At 42.7% G+C, this 17267-nt stretch overlaps 1 protein-coding gene and 1 long non-coding RNA gene across 11 annotated transcripts in view; one reads left to right on the plus strand and one right to left on the minus strand.

Moving 5' to 3' along the window:
* The window catches only part of LOC122174663 (uncharacterized), a 63138-nt gene extending 52300 nt beyond the window's left edge, over window positions 1-10838 (plus strand). For both annotated transcript variants that reach the window (XR_006176768.2, XR_006176769.2), the window contains exons 3-4: window positions 9088-9292; window positions 10591-10838. This is a non-coding gene — a long non-coding RNA (uncharacterized LOC122174663). The remainder of the gene's footprint in view (window positions 1-9087; window positions 9293-10590) is intronic.
* LEF1 (lymphoid enhancer binding factor 1) overlaps window positions 1-12407 on the minus strand; it is a 112456-nt gene extending 100049 nt beyond the window's left edge. For 4 of the 9 annotated variants that reach the window (XR_006176766.2, XR_006176767.2, XM_024106836.3 and 1 more), the window contains exons 1-4: window positions 11756-12343; window positions 10837-11065; window positions 8353-8416; window positions 6762-6895 (exon numbers count right to left, since the gene is read on the minus strand). Coding sequence is in view for 6 of the 9 variants with exons in the window: in XM_024106836.3 (XP_023962604.1) it covers window positions 6762-6895; window positions 8353-8416; window positions 10837-11049 (411 nt within the window). In the remaining 3 variants the exon portion in view is untranslated. Of the gene's footprint in view, window positions 1-6761; window positions 6896-8352; window positions 8417-10836; window positions 11066-11217; window positions 11358-11755 lie in introns of those variants that run through there. The other 5 variants (XR_010601283.1, XM_005287903.5, XM_005287904.5 and 2 more) reach the window with 4 other exon arrangements.
* Between the last annotated feature and the right edge of the window lie 4860 nt (window positions 12408-17267).

The following is a 17267-nucleotide window of genomic DNA, read 5'->3' on the forward strand; positions in this document are numbered from 1 at the left end:
CCATTGTAATGTCACTGCAAGTGTGGTGGTGTACCAATCCCCCCTAGATGCGTGCTAGTTTGTGCAGCGTACCCACAAGCTTAGAGACAACACACAGGTGCCAAGCACTAGGCTCTTCGATCTCTGGTCCTTAGTTGTTTCCCTTGAACATTCATGCTTCAAGTAATAGGATTCTTTTTATTAATGCTGCCAAATACTACAAGGTGCAAATACTCTAGTCACAGTGACTTTAGCTTATAATAAACAATAAGCCAACAGATCCAGCCACGCGGGACAGTCCAGAATAGGTTACAAGGGTAACTAAACCTATGAGGACCCCTCAGGCTGCTACGGACATGGCTAGTGTTTTGTCGGCACAAGACCACTTCTCTGTCCAGCTTTCAGGCCCATCTCTCAAGCGATCTGTTGCCCAGCCTCCCCTCTGAAGCCAGTTCCCGGACTGCGTCCTCTAGGCTTACTACTCTTGCTCACATGAAGCCACTAGCTCTCAAACTCATCCTCTGACTTAGGCTGTCCCTTCTATACTCTGGGAAAGAAGGATCCATCTATTTACTGGCTGTCATATGGGGGTGGTAACATTGCATAGTAGTGATCTGGCAGATTCCTTACAAACACTTTGTCCTCAGCCACACAGGCCAGTTAAGATACACACGCTCATTGTTTAGCCATGCCACTTTAAGAACAGGAGTTAATTGTGATTTAGCTAATGTAGACATGGCTTAAGTTAAGTACTAGAAGAGATTTTATTTGTGGTTCGACAACTCAAAATTAACAAAAAGTGAGTGTTCTTGTATACTAGTGGTAAGAGACAACTTTCCATCACTATAGCACATGCATCTAACAAGGTTTTTAGAAGACATATACTAACACTTCACTGTTTTAGTGACATTTCCTTCTCATATCAGAGGAGCTTTTCATACCTAAAAACAGATTTTATAAACTTACTAAGTCAGACTTGCAGCTTTTCTGCATCCAGACTGTAGGCACTGAAGAGTACGACATGTATTTGGCAATGTTTCTTCCCCTTTTGCTTTCATGAACTCTAGAGGTTCATGCTTTCTTCTTTGCATCTAACATTATGGATGTGATAACAAATGAACGCCTGTTTCTTTAGAGCCAGAGCCTGCATGGTACTGAGAGCATGCAACAAGCAATTCTGATTAACATTTTCTCTGGAGCAGGACTGAAAAAGAAAAGATGAACACAACACCAATAGGATGACATCTTACTTTTAAACCTCCTTAAAATGAAAGTTGCAGTCTCCAGTTTTTAAAAGTTGCATTAAATTCGCTTGTCTATACATAGCCTCTAGTTATAGGGGGAAATAAGAGATTGTCATAAATAACCAGATCAACTAAAGCTATGAAGAATCAAAAGTGGAGCAATGAGCAAAACTGCAATGAGAGATTTTTTTTTTATAACAGTGAGTCACGTACACACATTTATAGCTCAGTCCAAAGCCAGAACGGTGTCACTGACTGCTTTCTATTCCTCCACAGCCAGTAAGGATTTTTAACAACTGGTCAGTTGTGGAAGTTCATTTCTAAGTAAGAGTCACCCTGATTGCACCAGCTTATGGAAATGAAAGCAGCAGTGGAAAACCACTATGTGCTGAATGCCCTCACTAATGCCTGGAGAAGGTCAATACACAAGTGAAAAATTCGTCTTTTAAAAAAGTGTGCTGTATATGCATAGGACCTTCATAAGGCCCCAGTCAGCATCATTCTAATTGTCACAGCTACTACAGTAGTCCTTTGAAACAGGGGCAAACCAGAGGTACTCAGGTAACTTCTGTTCTCTCTCACCCATTCCTCTTCCCAAATGCCCAGCGTACTTTGTTTAATAAACAAGAAACTTGAACCCCATATGGTTCCTCTGTTTCAAAGGACCTATCCCAGACATCACAAACTGATGCTCCATGAGGCATCACAGCTGATCAGAGCCAGGCCAGCTGGTAGGAATGCTTGAAATCGTAAGGTTCACTTGTTCATGCTGAGGATTTCTCTTTTCTCCCCTCCACGTATGAGCTAGATACCCACATTTGGAAATTTTGATTTTTTTTTTAAAACACTATCTGATCTAAGGGCCCCACTTCATTGGTACAGTCTGGATAGGAGTGAAGTACCAACTTAGGTACCAAGTTTTGTGTGGCTCCAAAGGTGATTTTTTAATGTATGGTATTTAATAAGCAAATTTGCTTAACCCCAAACTTCATCTTAAAAAACAAAAAGTGTGGAATTTCAGTGCTGGTGAAAGAGTACCCTTGAAAGTATCTTGGTGAACGAAGTCCTCGATTTACCTATACACTGCCTAATATGCCATCATTTTGTGGGGGTGGGGAGAGCGGAAAGGGGTGGGTAAAGAAAAGAGATCACTTAAAAAAAAAAAAAAAAAAAGAGAGTAATCGGAGTAGTTTTGTCTAGGGCCCATACAGGTCTTGATCTCAGACAATTGATTCCAGCTCCCCCATCTCTCATCATCATATCTTGCACTAAGACCCACAACATAGCCATTAGAAATTTAATTCCTGAATTAGGCTGGTTTCAAATTGGTGACTATCCAGTCTCCCAGTAAGTGCCAACGTTGACACCTTCAAGAATGAAGCTTGCTTTCTTGAAAGATAAGTTTGAGAACCCAAGTCCTGAGCTATTTGAAGCTTAGCCAGCCAACATCTTCTACTCTGGATATAGAAGCACCAAACACCCACCCCAAAATCCCATACTGTTTTCAGGCTCCCACAAACACTCCATAATCAAGTGCCCTATCCTGTTCTTGAAGGGACAGCTCCCAATGACCAAAATTGTTAGCCTGTATAATCAATTTTTGTCTTAAGTCTTCTCTCAACTTTGATTCACTCATCTTGAGGTGTAAGCTCCTCAAGGCAGAAACTGTCTTGTGCATCTGTACAGCACCTAGCACAATCTGGGCTCCAAATGCAATTGGAAATTTTGAACATCATTGTAACTACTTCCCACATTAGAATTCCTTCCGGTGGAACTTCTAGCAAATTCCATATGCATTGTCCATAGTGGACCATATCCCAGCCTTTTTCAAATGTTGCTGAGAATATTCTTCAGTCTATTTAATAATTCCAGCTGCTAATCAAAAAAACGGTTTGGATATTAAAAAAATTCTTATTTTCTGCTAAGCATGTATGCACACACATGCGAGATAGGGGGGAAAAGGTGGAAATAGAGTTGGAGGAATTCTAGACCATACAATATAAAGCCTAATCCCTAGGAAAGAGATGCATTTAATAGCATAGTAGGAATTTAAAAAATACAAAGGTTTTTATGAAGGTTTTGCTCCAAGAATGCTACTTGAAACTAATCTTGCTCAAAGGGCAAAAAACAAACAGCTACCTACTTTTTCCTGTCTTCAACACCCATGCTATGCACCAACAAAGAGAAACCACTAAGAGAACTCTCAACCTCACGGGACTCATATTCACCAGGTGTTATTGTGGTTTTCATATTATTGAGTGTGCGCGCATCACTTTTGCTGCAGCTACCTAAACGTATCTCTTTGCTCTTTCGCCTACCCACCTATCTGATAAGGAGTGTACTGTTATAGCGGCTTCTATTCTACAGCGCTGGAGGTACAGAAGAGCTTATAGCTTGTTTTTCTGCAAGAAGTAAATGAAAGATCAGTTACCAAGGTTGGGAGGGGGGAGGGGGGGGAGAACCACAGGAGGAGAAAGTAGCCTACCCCTAGTAAAATTGAACGCAAAATTGACTTTCATCTCTGTCACGAACAGTATCAATATCAGCACATTAATTTTTCTTTTTCGATGTGTAGTACACATCTTGCACTTTACTAGAGAGTTTAGTTTCTGATTAAAGTCCAGCCAAAGAATCAAGTATGCATGGAGAAAAATTTTAGTGTTTTAAACATCAGCCTTTTGAGTCATTTTTCCATTGTTGTGAAATTTTCAGTAATCTTGACAACAGTGTTTTCCACCCAGCATTTTTTCTAAGCATGATTAGTGACAGTATTGTTATTCCTCTCCCAAATCAAATTAATCTTGACAATTACTCCTGAAAACTTAGCTACAAACATCACTAGCACTCCCCTGGCTCTTGCATACAGGACTGTATGTGTTGCACATAGAGATCCAGAGGAAAAAAGTGCAAAGTTGAATGCCTGGACACAATTTGCCCACCCCAAACTGCAAGCCTGAGGCAGGAGCGCCCCACTGCCTGACTGGTCCCTCCCCCCACATATAGAAGTCAAATTACACCTATAGTTGAATGACCCAACCCTGCTGACAAACAGTGCACAGCTTTACGCATGTACCCAATTCCATTAAGATCAGTGGAATTATTCACATGCATAGAGTTAAGCATATGGAGCATTGGCAGCATCAGGGCCCGAGCTTGCCACAGGACTCTCTGTTGCTTTTTTACAGATCCAGACTAACACGGCTACCCATCTGATACTTGGCCTGAGCTTGTATCCCTGCCCTCTGAAGGAAGAGCTGGTTTTACACTTTTGCGTCTAATATCCTGAAATAAAATTGTTTTAATTAGAAAGGGCCACCACAGCTAATATCCATTCAGTTTAATGAGCATTTACTGGATTATCTGAACATAAGCAAGTCAGACTGTTCAGATAGTGTGAAAAATACCAGTACCCTGAGGTGATTTCAAATTCTGTCTAATACCTCCAGGCAACAGTTGCGGTAAACGAGTAGTTGCTTTGTTATGCAAATGAAGAATCTCAGGTATACCACAAGGCTACTTCACACACAAATGGTCAGACTGACACCACTGATGAGAGCTTGGGTCTCTTAAACAGACTTATCTAAACTGTTTTTCAATCTTGCTATCTGCAAGGAAACAGAGGGAAGTTGAATGGGTGACAGTTAGAAGCCCAACAAAGGTAGAGAGCAGAAGTGACGAGGTGGGTAAGTAACTGCTTACCACATAGGTTGTGGTTAATAGCAAAGTAAGCGAGTATAATCTTCTGGATGTAGTATTTTGATCACACACACTAAAAGACAGCTGTCAAGTATAAAAACAAAAGATGATAGTTCATTTAAACAAACAAACAAAATTAACTCAAGTATGTAGCCTTGTGGTTAAGTCTGGAGATTTCAGTTTATGGTCAACATTAGTATATTACAAGAACACTATTTTACAGGAATTGTGGTGCTGCTTTAACATGCTCCCTTAGACATTAGGCTGGGAGAATTACAATTAAATGATTCTGCTTTCTATCCCCCACAATATCAACTCAAATATTTCTACAATAGAAGGAAGCTGATCAATTTAGTCTGAAATCTCAATTATTCTACTTTCTGCAGAGGTGTACCAGTAGTGTGCAAGTAAATAATGGATGTCCCACTGTTACGCATTTAAGAACAAAACATTTTGAGATTTTAAGTTCTCTAGTCATTTTTATAGGGCAACATTAAGAAGTTGGATTTATTTTGCTTCTAAAACCACTTGCACTCATGTATTGTTTCTTGGAGGTAGAGGAAGTAGCACAGGGTCTTATTAAATCCCTGATCTTCAAGGAGACACAGGTCTGAGCATTAAAGACTGCATCCTTTTTGTTAGCAAGTCAGAACTGCAATTTAATCGGTCAAGAATTTTTATTTTACATATCTTTCAGCAGAAGCCAGTATAGAAAGGCCACATGGGATATAGTTTGAATACTTCAAAAATTAAGTTATAGGGTAGAGAAGTTGTCAGCTAAACAGTTTCGCATCTTACTAGCTCTTTGCTACTAGAAAAAAAATGCAATGCATACAATGAATAAAATGTATGAAATTGTTTTCCACTGAAATTATGATTCTACAACAGGAGACACAAACAACTTCTGGTTTTCCAAGGCAATTCTGCTAATGTGATTTCCTCAACTAGAATTAAATTTATAAAAAATTCCCACTAATTTACAAAAACAAGTGGGAATTTAGTATACAGCTGTTAATCAAGCACACTTCTACACCAGCCAGAGAATATTACTCATCTTGACAGTAAATCAGGGCTAATGGCCACCACATGGTAGAGCACAAACACAAAAGTTGCTCTCAGCTACATCTTACATAGTTATCTTAAGAAGTGAGGTTCTTATCCACGAAAGCTTATGCTCCCAATACTTCTGTTAGTCTTAAAGGTGCCACAGGACCCTCTGTTGCTTTTTACAGATTCAGACTAACACGGCTATCCCTCTGATACATAGTTATCTTAGTTCATCCACATGCTATATCTTCAACTATGGTTATTTTCCCTAGTGACAGTCAATCTCACAGACCCGACAACTTCACACATAGCAGCCTGTGTTAGGAATAAATATCAGCTAAGAACGAGTAGATGAGGAAAAACATTTGTCAGCTCTTTTTGAATGTCATGTACAGATTAGCAATTCCAGTAGTCCTACCCCCAATCCTCTATTTTCTCTCCTAAGCAGGAGAGACTAAAGCCAGTATAGTAGTACTTCTGTTCTTCCTGTCACTGTAAAGGTAGCATTTACACCATTCCATCACAATTTATTCCATAAAGTCACATTAAAAGGTATCTTTTTTCAGCCTTATTCAAACACAAAACTTGATACTTCAGTCATTAGATTTGCAGCTTTTCCTCCACCAACCCAATCAAAATCCTCAGAAAGTTTATACACCAAATGAAAGGAGCATACAGAATAGCAATGCATTGTTCAGCTTAGTTGTATTTAACATAAATAATATCAAAAGTGTAATATACTGAACAGAAAGCAATTTGTCTCTCCAAAGACTATTTGTATAACAGGTAACTCACTGTTCTAGGGATGGGTGGAGACAGAGATCCATTAGACATGTAGGGGTCATTGTTCATATTTGGCATCATGATATACCCAGAATAACCAGAGTATGATGGGCCTTTGCTGTATAAACCACCATCCGGATGTTTTCCTGGGAAAGAAAATAAGTGGAAGCTAAATTAACAGCCCCTAAAGTTTTTTCTGGTACATTAGAGGCATTTTACAGTAAGAAATACACAATATCTTTTAAAAAATATTTGGGGGGACTGGAAGGATGCATATTGCTAGGGACCTCCATTTTATTTTTATTGCATTTCTGACAGCAGTTACTCCCTTAAATGGCTTATTAAACAGGCATTTGTTAGGAATTGCACTTAAGATATGGGAAGACTTCAGCACAGCCAGTCTATTTTATGAGTCTATTCAAACACAAACAGAGATTGGACTAGGATGATTTGCATAAGAGCTTGGAAGAATAGACACACACAGAATGCACTACATTAGATTCTAAAGCTATTTGATGGTCTTCAGTTTTTGCCCCCATAATTTTTAGAAACCGTAAGAGAAACACCATTTCTAGGCTATGTTGGTGCATTTTCATTGCATGAACAACAAGCAATGCTACAGACATCAAATACCAGCAATGGAGATAAAATTTATAAAGCAGTAATTCTTTCATTTTTGCTAGCATCTATTGGAACTGTCCTGCATATGGACTTCTCCCATCAGTTACACAGCTGGTTGCAGGAAAGTGCAGTATTATGGTTAGACAGAGCCACTTCCTTCACTAACTGACATACTGCATGTATGAACAATTCTTTCTGGTCATGCTAATTGAAAGTGATTAAGGAGAATAGGAATACTGGCTGGTGTACAAGGATACCCTACTGCTTATTGGGGCCTATTCAAAACAAAGAGGGTTCCACTTCTAATTTGTTTAATATCTAATTTAAATAATAAAAGGCTATTAAGAAGGACCAGGACTGAAGAAAAGCTGAAGCCCCAAACTTTATGTGGAACTCATTTTAATTCTAATGGAGATCATCCTCCTTACCAACTAACCCTATTATAATAATATACTGAAGATAATCCTACATTACTGTCCAGTTTTCTAAACTAAAAATGTACACTGTCACTTTCACTCATCTTCCTTAATGACGTATTAGATTTCACTAATTTGCACATCAAAACGTTAGAATGTTGTTCCTGATTTTAAGGCTTTTTTTAAGTGACAGACTTGGGTTGGAAAGTGAGCATACAACTTCTTCATATACATAACTCAGTAGGATTGTCAGAAGGAGGGAAGAGTGAAGATTTATATATGAATTACTGATATTCTAAAAATAGTTATTTCAGCAAAAAGATCTGTTTGGCCTACTTACTTCAATTGGCAAACAGCTGATATACCATTTAGTTACTGAAGTTAGATGAATAAACAGCAAATCTCTTTTTTGCTCAATTTTGAAAATGTTTGGATTTTTTCAATAAATACAGATCACATTTTATATACAAGTTAAACTGATTGCTTACTAAAAGGCAATTACATCTGTGTACACATTGAGAGGGACATAAAGTAACAATGTAGAGTAAAGAATAAGCACATCTCACCTTCTTCAGAATGTTCTCTGCCTTTGTCATGATAGGATTCCTGAGCTTGGGCTTGCCTGGAAACCTAGCCACACAGAATCCACCATTAAAGAAGGTATTTTTATGCATATCTGTTCACTTTTGCTTAGCACTCGATCTTCCAAAAAAAAAAAAAAAAGTTAAGTGTCTAGGTCAGGAGAAGAAATTGTATATTTGTCCTACCTCATGCTAAAAAGGAAGTGTGCTAAAACATAGAATGGTCATTTTTATTACAAATTGAATAACCATGTGCTTTTACAAAGCAGTTCTAGCACAAGTAGTGCACTAAATTTACTAAAGGGGCTTATTTCTTAAGAATACTTTAAGCTTTAGGAACCAAAATAGTATTCCTAAATTGGTACCAAAGAATAATGAAAACTGAATGCCCCCACTATATGGGCTTTTAAAAATTCCATCCTTGTTCTTAAGTTGTTTTCATATTAGTGAATTGCTACCAAAACAGTTCGTGCAAATCCTTTAAAGAGTTTACGATTAATGCTCTGACCTTTGATTTTACCAAAGAAATTTCATGGCTACTTTAGGCCTAATGCTATTATAGGATCCTGTGACTCATATGAACTTGCTTGTTCTGGGCTATGGAAACAGACATATGAAGGAGAGAGAAGGTCCTCCTGCATACACACTAAAAAGGTGTTTAGCACTCACTTAAAATATGTCAGTGCAACACTGCATATTCCTTTATTTATTTTTTAAAAGGCTATTTTTACAACATGCAGTTTGGCTTGATCATGAGACAGGCTGGAACGGAGAAAAAAAAGCCAGCTAAGCTTTTGGATAGTCCCTGAGTGGAAGTTGCAGTAGAAGCCAAGAACCAGCATGTCAACTCTGACTACAAGTGAAAGGTTGTTAGTTGGCAGTGTTAATCTACAGTCAAAAATAAGACTTCCGGAGTCAAAGCAAGGTAACTACTAATGTGTTTGTTGGCGGCTGATCTCAGTATCGCAACCCCAATTTCTGACTATATTAGCTTATTGCAAATGAACTCCCAATCAATATTATTACTCCCCCCCCACACACACACAGAAAAAATTCATGCCCATTCATTAGTTACTAAAAGTAGCACTATATTAACTCCACCCCTGCAGTCCATTAGTTGCTCATTCTAGTTTCTTAGGATCACTGCCGATTGAAATGCAGTGATTAGGAAGGAAAAAAAACTGGTTAATAAAATGTTTGAGATGTGAGCAAACTCAAATCTGAGTCTGCACAAATCTTGTCCAGCAATCTCAGATTGTTATCCAAATCCACCACTAAAAACTAAAGCACCAAAAATTCATGTACTGAATGCATCAGATCTCAGGCACCAGATGTTTCCCCCTTCTTCCCATGGTGAGAAGTTAGCCATCTACAAAAATCTGACTCCCCAATGCAATGAATTGCCCCAGATCCCTCTGTGTTTGAGGGTAAATCCCAGTTTTTTTTCCCTAGGTCTGCCTCTTAAATGTTTTCACAGGCCAATGCATTTTAGTAACATAGAGGAGTGACCTTCTCCCCACAAAAATTCCTATCAGATGCGGACAGATGATCTGCAACTTCTCCTCCCACCTTTTTTTTTTCTTTTTTCTTTTTTAAGAAAAAGGTAAAAGGTCTAGTTAGTTCCCTCCCACAAGCACCCACGTGTCTCTATTTACTCTACTCTGATAGCTTACTGTACTATCAAGGCGCTCGAGCCGAAGGAGCCCCTAAGCAAAGAACAAGCTTGATAATGCACAGCACATGACTCCAAAAAGGGGGTTTTATCGCAAGACGGGCTGGAGCACACGAGACAGACCGGGAGAGCGCCGACGCGGTCGTGCTGACTCGATCAGCACGGGTCTCCCAACAGTCTGAGCCCCAAGTTGGGGGCAGATCAAAGAGCCGCAGGCAGTGAATGAAGTACTGCTATTGCCCAGGCTCTGCACACATCTGCCCGGTTTGCAAAAAAGGTCTCAGTGTTCGCTCTCCCACCACCCCCCTTACACACTCCCAGGTGCCTGCCCTCCCATTCATGGGAAACTTGGCATATTCGTTTACAAAGCGCTTTGGTCAAAACCGCGTCTCACTTGGCGGCTGACGACGTCCTGTTTTCCTTTGCACCCCCGCCGTTCCCTTCCTTTCCCCTGCATTTTTTTAAGCCTTCACTAAAAATAGAGGTGCCAGGAGAGGTGCACACAGTGCTGCTTGTCTTGCATTTCACTGTATCGCCTTTAATTCATCCAGATCTAACCCGATCCAGGACCCTCGAGATGTTTAACTGTAGAGCCAGAGAGGCCAGGCTGGAATCAAGGTGCTTCAGAGCCCTATAATCAGCAAAACCGTGAAGAGGCGTGTTGGTCTTCCCTGGCCTAAGCCCAGGAGTGAAGTCTCTAGAGCCGCCCCCTCCCCAGATCCCTTATCCGGGTGTCTCTGAACACTTGGCCTCACGAACTGCACAGCAGCTGGCTGGCCTCCCTCCGGCCCCCTTACCTCATGCCCGTTGCTGTTGGGGGTGATCTCTGACTCGTTAACGAGAGAGGACTTGATGTCGGCCAAGTCTCCTTCTTCCTCCGGGTGGCTGATCTCCGCGAAGATTTTCTCCTTCTGGGGATCGCCTTCGTCTTTGAAAGGGATCATTTCATCTGTGGCGCACAGCTCCGGATCCCCCCCACCGCCTCCTCCGGCTCCCGGCAGCTGAGGCATAATTGCTCTTTAATTCCTGCTCCGCCCGGGGAATAATAATAATAAAAAGGAATAATAAATAATAATATTATTATTAAGTCTTTACGAGCCGCTTGTCCTCACTAGTCTAAGCCTTCCCCTCCCACCTCCCTTCCCGAAAGAGAGTGGAGGCCAGGCAGGTACAACCACCTGGGGGAAAGGAGGGTCGGTCTGTCCGACTTGTCGGTCTGTCTGCTGCTGTGCGCGGGGGTGGGGGGGGGCGCATGCAGTTTTCTCCTCCCCCCCCTCCCCCGGTTTCCGTTGTGTCTACAAGAGGACAGAAGAGTTTGGAGAAGTTGGGGCCCTTCTGGGTCTGCTTTTATCTTCTCCGGGGCTTTTTTAAAAAGAGAGGCTCCCCCTTTGGTTCCCATTCCCCCGCCCCCGCGAGCTATCGGGGGAAGAGACGATCCGGCGAGCTCCAGCTAGTGCAGCCAGAGGAGCGAGGCCGGTGCCTGGCAGAGCTGGAGCGTTCCCCGGAGCCCTGCCTCGCTGCCGCCCCGGCTCCAGCGCAGCCCCGGCACTCTGGCTTTCCTTTCATGGGAGGAGGGGGGGGGCTACAAAGTTCGCCTCTAGAGTTGAGTGGGGGTCCCCGCCTGCCAGCCGGGGAGGTGGGGAAGATGAAGGAGGCCCAGAAAGCGCTGCCACCGCTAGCTCTCAATAACCACCACACGCGCAAAGCCAAACACACCGAGATTCTTTGCTTTTGTCCTCTCTCGCCTGAGTTCCCCTCGGAGCGCCGCTCTCTCCCCTTCGCCGTGCCCGGGCTGCTTGAGACCCCCGAGGAAAAGCAAACCCCCAGGCGCGCGTGTTGAAACCCCGGGGCGCGCAGGCGGCGCGAGACAGGAAAAGTTCTCTTTCGAGGAGTCCCAGCGGCCCAAGGCTCCTCTGCATTCACAACCCCTAAAGGGTGCCAGCCCAGTCTCCGCGAGCCGCCTGCTGCAGGCCGGGGATGGAGCACCCCATGGAGGAGCGACACCCAGCAGCTGCGGCCCCCTTTGCCTCCCCAGGTGCAGCTGCTTCCTGGTTTTAGGGGCGCCACCAGCAATCCACACGTGCGCTCCCAGGGCACCTTCTCCCTCCTCTGCTGGGCTGGCCGAGGGGAAGGTGGCGAGGCGCTGCTTGGAGCCTGGAGGACGAGTTCTCGTGGCCTGTGCGTCTCTCGCTCTGTCTTTCGGGGCAGAAAGTGGAAAGGGATGGACCGAGCGCGCTCGCCGGAGCGAAGTGGGAGCCAGTCTCTGTAATGTAACTTTAACATCCCCTCCACCCACTCCCGCCCCCGCCTTCTCTCTGTGGACGGGGCGGGGGCGGGAGGGGAGAAGATGAAAGAGAAGCCGCCGCTCTGATTGACAGCGCATTGATAGATACTCTGGAGAGAGCCGGGAAATGGATCCGCGCAGCAGCCTGGCTTAGCTAGCTCGAGTGCGAGCGGCCAAGCAGCGGAGAGAGCTGCTGCAGCCTTCTCGTTAAATACAAAGAAGTCGCCTCGGCTGTCATAAGCTAGTAACGAGGAATCGGTAAAGCGAGCGATTCGTTCAGTTCTAGGGCAGAAAAGAGGGGAGAGGGTAGAAAGTAAACGATTTGGGGGAGAGGGCAGGAAAAAAAGTAGAAAAAATCTGTCTGTCTTTTGTAAAGGGCAGAACTGCTGCATGGTGCAAACCTTCGGCCGTCTGCATTTAGCCAGTGAGGATTTTGTAAGTTCTCAGCATCTTGCGGTAACGTTGATTATTTTTTATAATGCAGAGCCGCAAAGGGGGGGGGGGTCTAAAGGGAATTACTACTCTAGGGGGTGGAGGTTTATAATTCACCCAAAACGAAATACACACATCCCGAAGAGGGCAACGAATAGTTATCTAAACATCCCCCGACAAATCTGGAACAAGGATGTTTTTAGGATGCTTTAAGACTTCCCCTTTTTGGAGGCAGGGGGACTGCACACGCATTAAATTGTTCGCAGAGAGAAAGGGGCACTAAGTATTTTTTTTAAATGTTTGCAGTAATTTCAGATGAAGAGCAGAGTTATTAGATCGTCATTAAAGGTAGCAAGCCAGCAGCTGACTGAGAAGTACCTGGCTAGTAGACCTTGAACGGACAATGAGATAAACAGGCATCCGGGGCTCATGTTTCAAGTCATCAAAATAAACTCTGTCTTTTGCTATTCCTAACTTTTTTATTACAATCAACTCTCCTCCCTATCCCATTCATTTAGAATTTGTATTGTTAGCCCTATGTATTAAACAGCATCCAGGGTATCTGCATAAAACAACCAGCTTTCAGGGTATTTGGAAATGCACTGATATGCATTTACTCTGATTATTCTATCTATGTGCTGTAGTGAAATAATGTTGTGCAGAACCAGCTGAAATGACGTTGGCATTGGAAGACTACAACTCATGTCTTGTATAGACGTTGTAAAATTGATAAACATACAAGCTCAAGAACACGGTGAAATAGAAACGTAAAGATATTTCCAATCCGTTTTAAACACATTATATTTTTACGCTTTATAAGGCAAACCCTGTTCTCTGTGACATAATCATGAAAGTTAGGATGAAATTCCAAAAGTTAAATATTTTCTTTACATCATTTCCCGTGCAAACTGTAATTAAAATCCAGTGGGAATATAAAACCGACAAACCCTGATAAGAAAATAGAAAAAGAGAAATGGGGATATGTTTGTCACGTTATTAAACAAGTGCACGAAATACATTAGAAAGCAAGACATTCAAAATACAGACCCCAAAAGAAGCTGAAGTGTACAATGCCCCCGTAATTAAACAAACACTCGGTGGAAGATGGTTTGAGTAAAGTAATTAAGAGGCGGTTGTTTGGAAAATAGGGAAGTTAGTGATTATTTGTAACGTCTGAAAGTTACACCTAATTCAAATCCTATTTTCTCCTTCATGTTAATTGTTCGGACTTCCATACTCATTGCAGAACACCTCCCTTTGCTCTCGGGATTATTGCAGGCAAGAAGGATGAGTTTAAGCTACCTAATGGGACCCAATTTAGAGAGAAGGAGGAGGAGAAGATGTTCCATTTGGTGTTTTCTAGCAGGGATCTTCTATTCTGGAAAACTAACGAAGCCCATTAGATGCTCTAGGAATTTTCTTTAACATACACATGTGATTTTTAGTGGCTTGATTGTATTTGTGTATATTGCTGTCCCGCTCTTGTCACACGTCCAGTTAAAGGGAACTCCTGGTAGCCGAAAGCGTTCGCTTACAGATCCAGAATAAAATAGTTTTGGCATGAAGAATAAAAAAAAATCTGGAGGAGATGTTTTCAACCTTTCTATGATTAAAAAAAAATCTTGAACAGAACATTTTCTGTGAGAAGACTATACTAATTGTCACGACCATTAGCATGTGGGTCTCCAATCAACATGCAAACACCCACGTATCTAATCGATTGGAATTGGCATTACATCGGGAGGGGATGTTGCTATGTTGAAATCCTTTCTAGTCCCAATGAGATGTGTCGATTTTGTTGTTTACTATGCAGAATACTGGAGGAGGATGAGGGGAGAAGTCATGTTATAGGTTTCTTTTTACCAGGAGGTGAGGTTCACGTGGCGGATTTAACAATTAGCGAGAGATTTGTTTGTGTTTTGTCCTATCTTTCTGCTTTCCTCACATATAGGCAGTGAGCAGACTCTCTCTCTGTGGAGGTCCAAACAAAAGGAGTGGTTGGAAAAGTGGAGGCATGTACAGTACACACTTCTACCGTGTTACAGAGAGAGATGCCCTTCTTCTTATTGCCAGAGGGGGTAGGTAAAATCCGAACAACAGTTCCTTGCCAAATTAGTCTGCACAAAAATAAACTGTGTGTTTAATTAAAGAGAAGGGAGCTGTGTCCCTTGTTAGAGGACTCCCCGCGCCACCCCCTCCAGTTTTTTCCCCTTCATGTGGGCTGGAGTTTTTCCCTTGGCAGTTTTTTGGTGGGAGCTCTTTAAAAGCAGAAGGGGGGGGGGAGCGTAATGATTTATGACAAGAGGATAAACTCAGGAAACCTCAACTCCAACGCCAGACTTGACTGGAGACAACACAAAGCTGTCGGTACTTTCAATTCACAGGACGGGAGGGAGAAATGGAAGAGGAGGAAAAGGCAATTTAAGTCTATTGCGAACAAAAGCAGGGATGTAGAGTTAAAATAGAGGGGGAGGGGCAGAGAGAGAGAGGAGAAAACAGAAAGATTTTAAACACGGAGACAGAACAAATCAGGTGGAAATCATATTCCTCCCTCCCCCCAATAAATAGGGAAATAGGCCGTATTACCCGTTACCTCTTCCCTCCCTATACACACACACACTCCAGCAGCCAGACCTAATATTCTTGCGGATTTGGTCTGAAGAGTTGGTGCAATGCAAGTGAGGGAGCCAGTTCATTGTTTGACAAATCAATCACGGTGTAACTCGATACATCCTCTGAACTTTGGGGGGGGGGGGGGGAAGTGAGCTGCGCTTTTAATATTACTTAAGCATAAAGGACTGGATTTTTACCGCCCCAGATAATCAAGCTCAATTCGCCCTGGGGGCGGGGGAATAATTATAGGAAACATACTAATCGGTAACGGAGCTGAATAAACACCAGCGGATGGACCAGTGGGATAAATCACTGGAATGAGAGTGAGGGTATTAGCCAAGGTCTGACATCAGGATATGACTAAATCGACCCGAGGCTGTAAATCCTCTATCAAAAGATAACGAGACATTTCCAACAGCCACAAATAATAAAGAGGAGAGACCGCGACCTACTAGCTTGGTAAGAGCGGAGCAAGAGAAAATAGAGGGGGATTACAAATGCAAATGCGAACTAAAAACGTACACACATCCAAATATTGTTAAGTTAGTAAAGTAGAAGGGCCGCCTGGAATAAGTTTGTGAAGAAAGTTAACGCCCAGCAGGGAGCCCGCCACCTTTCCCACCCTGTCAACAAATGTACATTCAAAACACAGCTTTCAAATTTGCTTCCATTCAAAATGGGGGTGGGGTAGATCATGGCAAATCTCTGGGAAGCAGAGAGACGGCAGCGATACAGGGAGAGGGGACGATGTGGAAGGGGGAGCAGGCAGCATTGCGTGAGAAGAGCCCACCGCTGAGAACCTCCCCTTAAATAGGCAGAGGGCGGGGTACGGGGAGCTGAGGGGCGGGGCGGCAGTTCCCTTTGATGTCCCGTCGGCTGCCTCTTTCATCCTTCCCCCCCCGTGCCCCCCATCCCCTTTCTGGCCCCTTTGTGTGACTAAATTTGGCAAGAACATGGAGACGAGCCAGGCTTTCCACGTGTTCTCAGAGCTCCCAGCTGAGCAGGCAAGGGTTCTCTTCCGGGTAAGGAGACAGAAAGAAAGATCAAAGAGTTTGTGGAGTTGGATCTGAAATGTGCATTGGAAATAAAAATCAAGCCTTGGACGCATTCCAACCCTGAGCAGCCTGACTGAGACACACAGAGGAGGGAGCGTTGGGCACGTGGGGTAAAATAGAAGAAATCAGAGGGGAAGAGTTATCCCCCCCCCGTTTTTTTATGGAGGTTTTGCAATTATTTTCTTAAGGAAAATCTCACGTGTATAATTACCATTCTGTGCAGCCAAATGGCTTCAATTGGAAGTATTATTTTAGCAGAAATGTGTCTCGCCCTTTTCTCCAGATGTGACAATCGGAACGGGAGTGCTAATGAGTGAGCTTTGTTATGACTCACTGCAAAATTTGTCATCAGAGGTGTGAAATACTTCACTAAAAAAACAAAGAAAAACAACAACAACTCCCCCCCTCCCCTTTCCCCGACTCAAAGTTTAATCCGCAATGAGGGAGGGAGGGAGTTTTGGCAGGTCTGCTGTAATGTTTAGAAACATGCTGTGTAGTGACAAAACATACAGCAGTGTATTCTTACCAAGGGAAAATATTTATAGACACATTAGTGAGATAGTGCCGGTATGCTCTGAAAGTCAGAAGCCTAATGCAGACTTAACTGTGGAATCGCTATCATTGCCCCGCAGATAATACTTTATAAAAAAAATCCAACTCGGCAGACTTAAAATAGGGTCTAATGAACAGATTTTAAAGATATTGCTGATACAGAATATACCATTTTTGTATTTTTTTATTATTAATTGTGAGGTGTGTTTGCAGTACAGGTATAAAGTTGGAATGGGAGAACCAGCATTGAAACATTAACTGTCACAGCCTGGTGTTTGTTTCTCTGTAAACT

Source organism: Chrysemys picta, chromosome 5 (assembly GCF_011386835.1).
Source record: "Chrysemys picta bellii isolate R12L10 chromosome 5, ASM1138683v2, whole genome shotgun sequence".
NCBI classification, from domain to species: domain Eukaryota; kingdom Metazoa; phylum Chordata; order Testudines; family Emydidae; genus Chrysemys; species Chrysemys picta.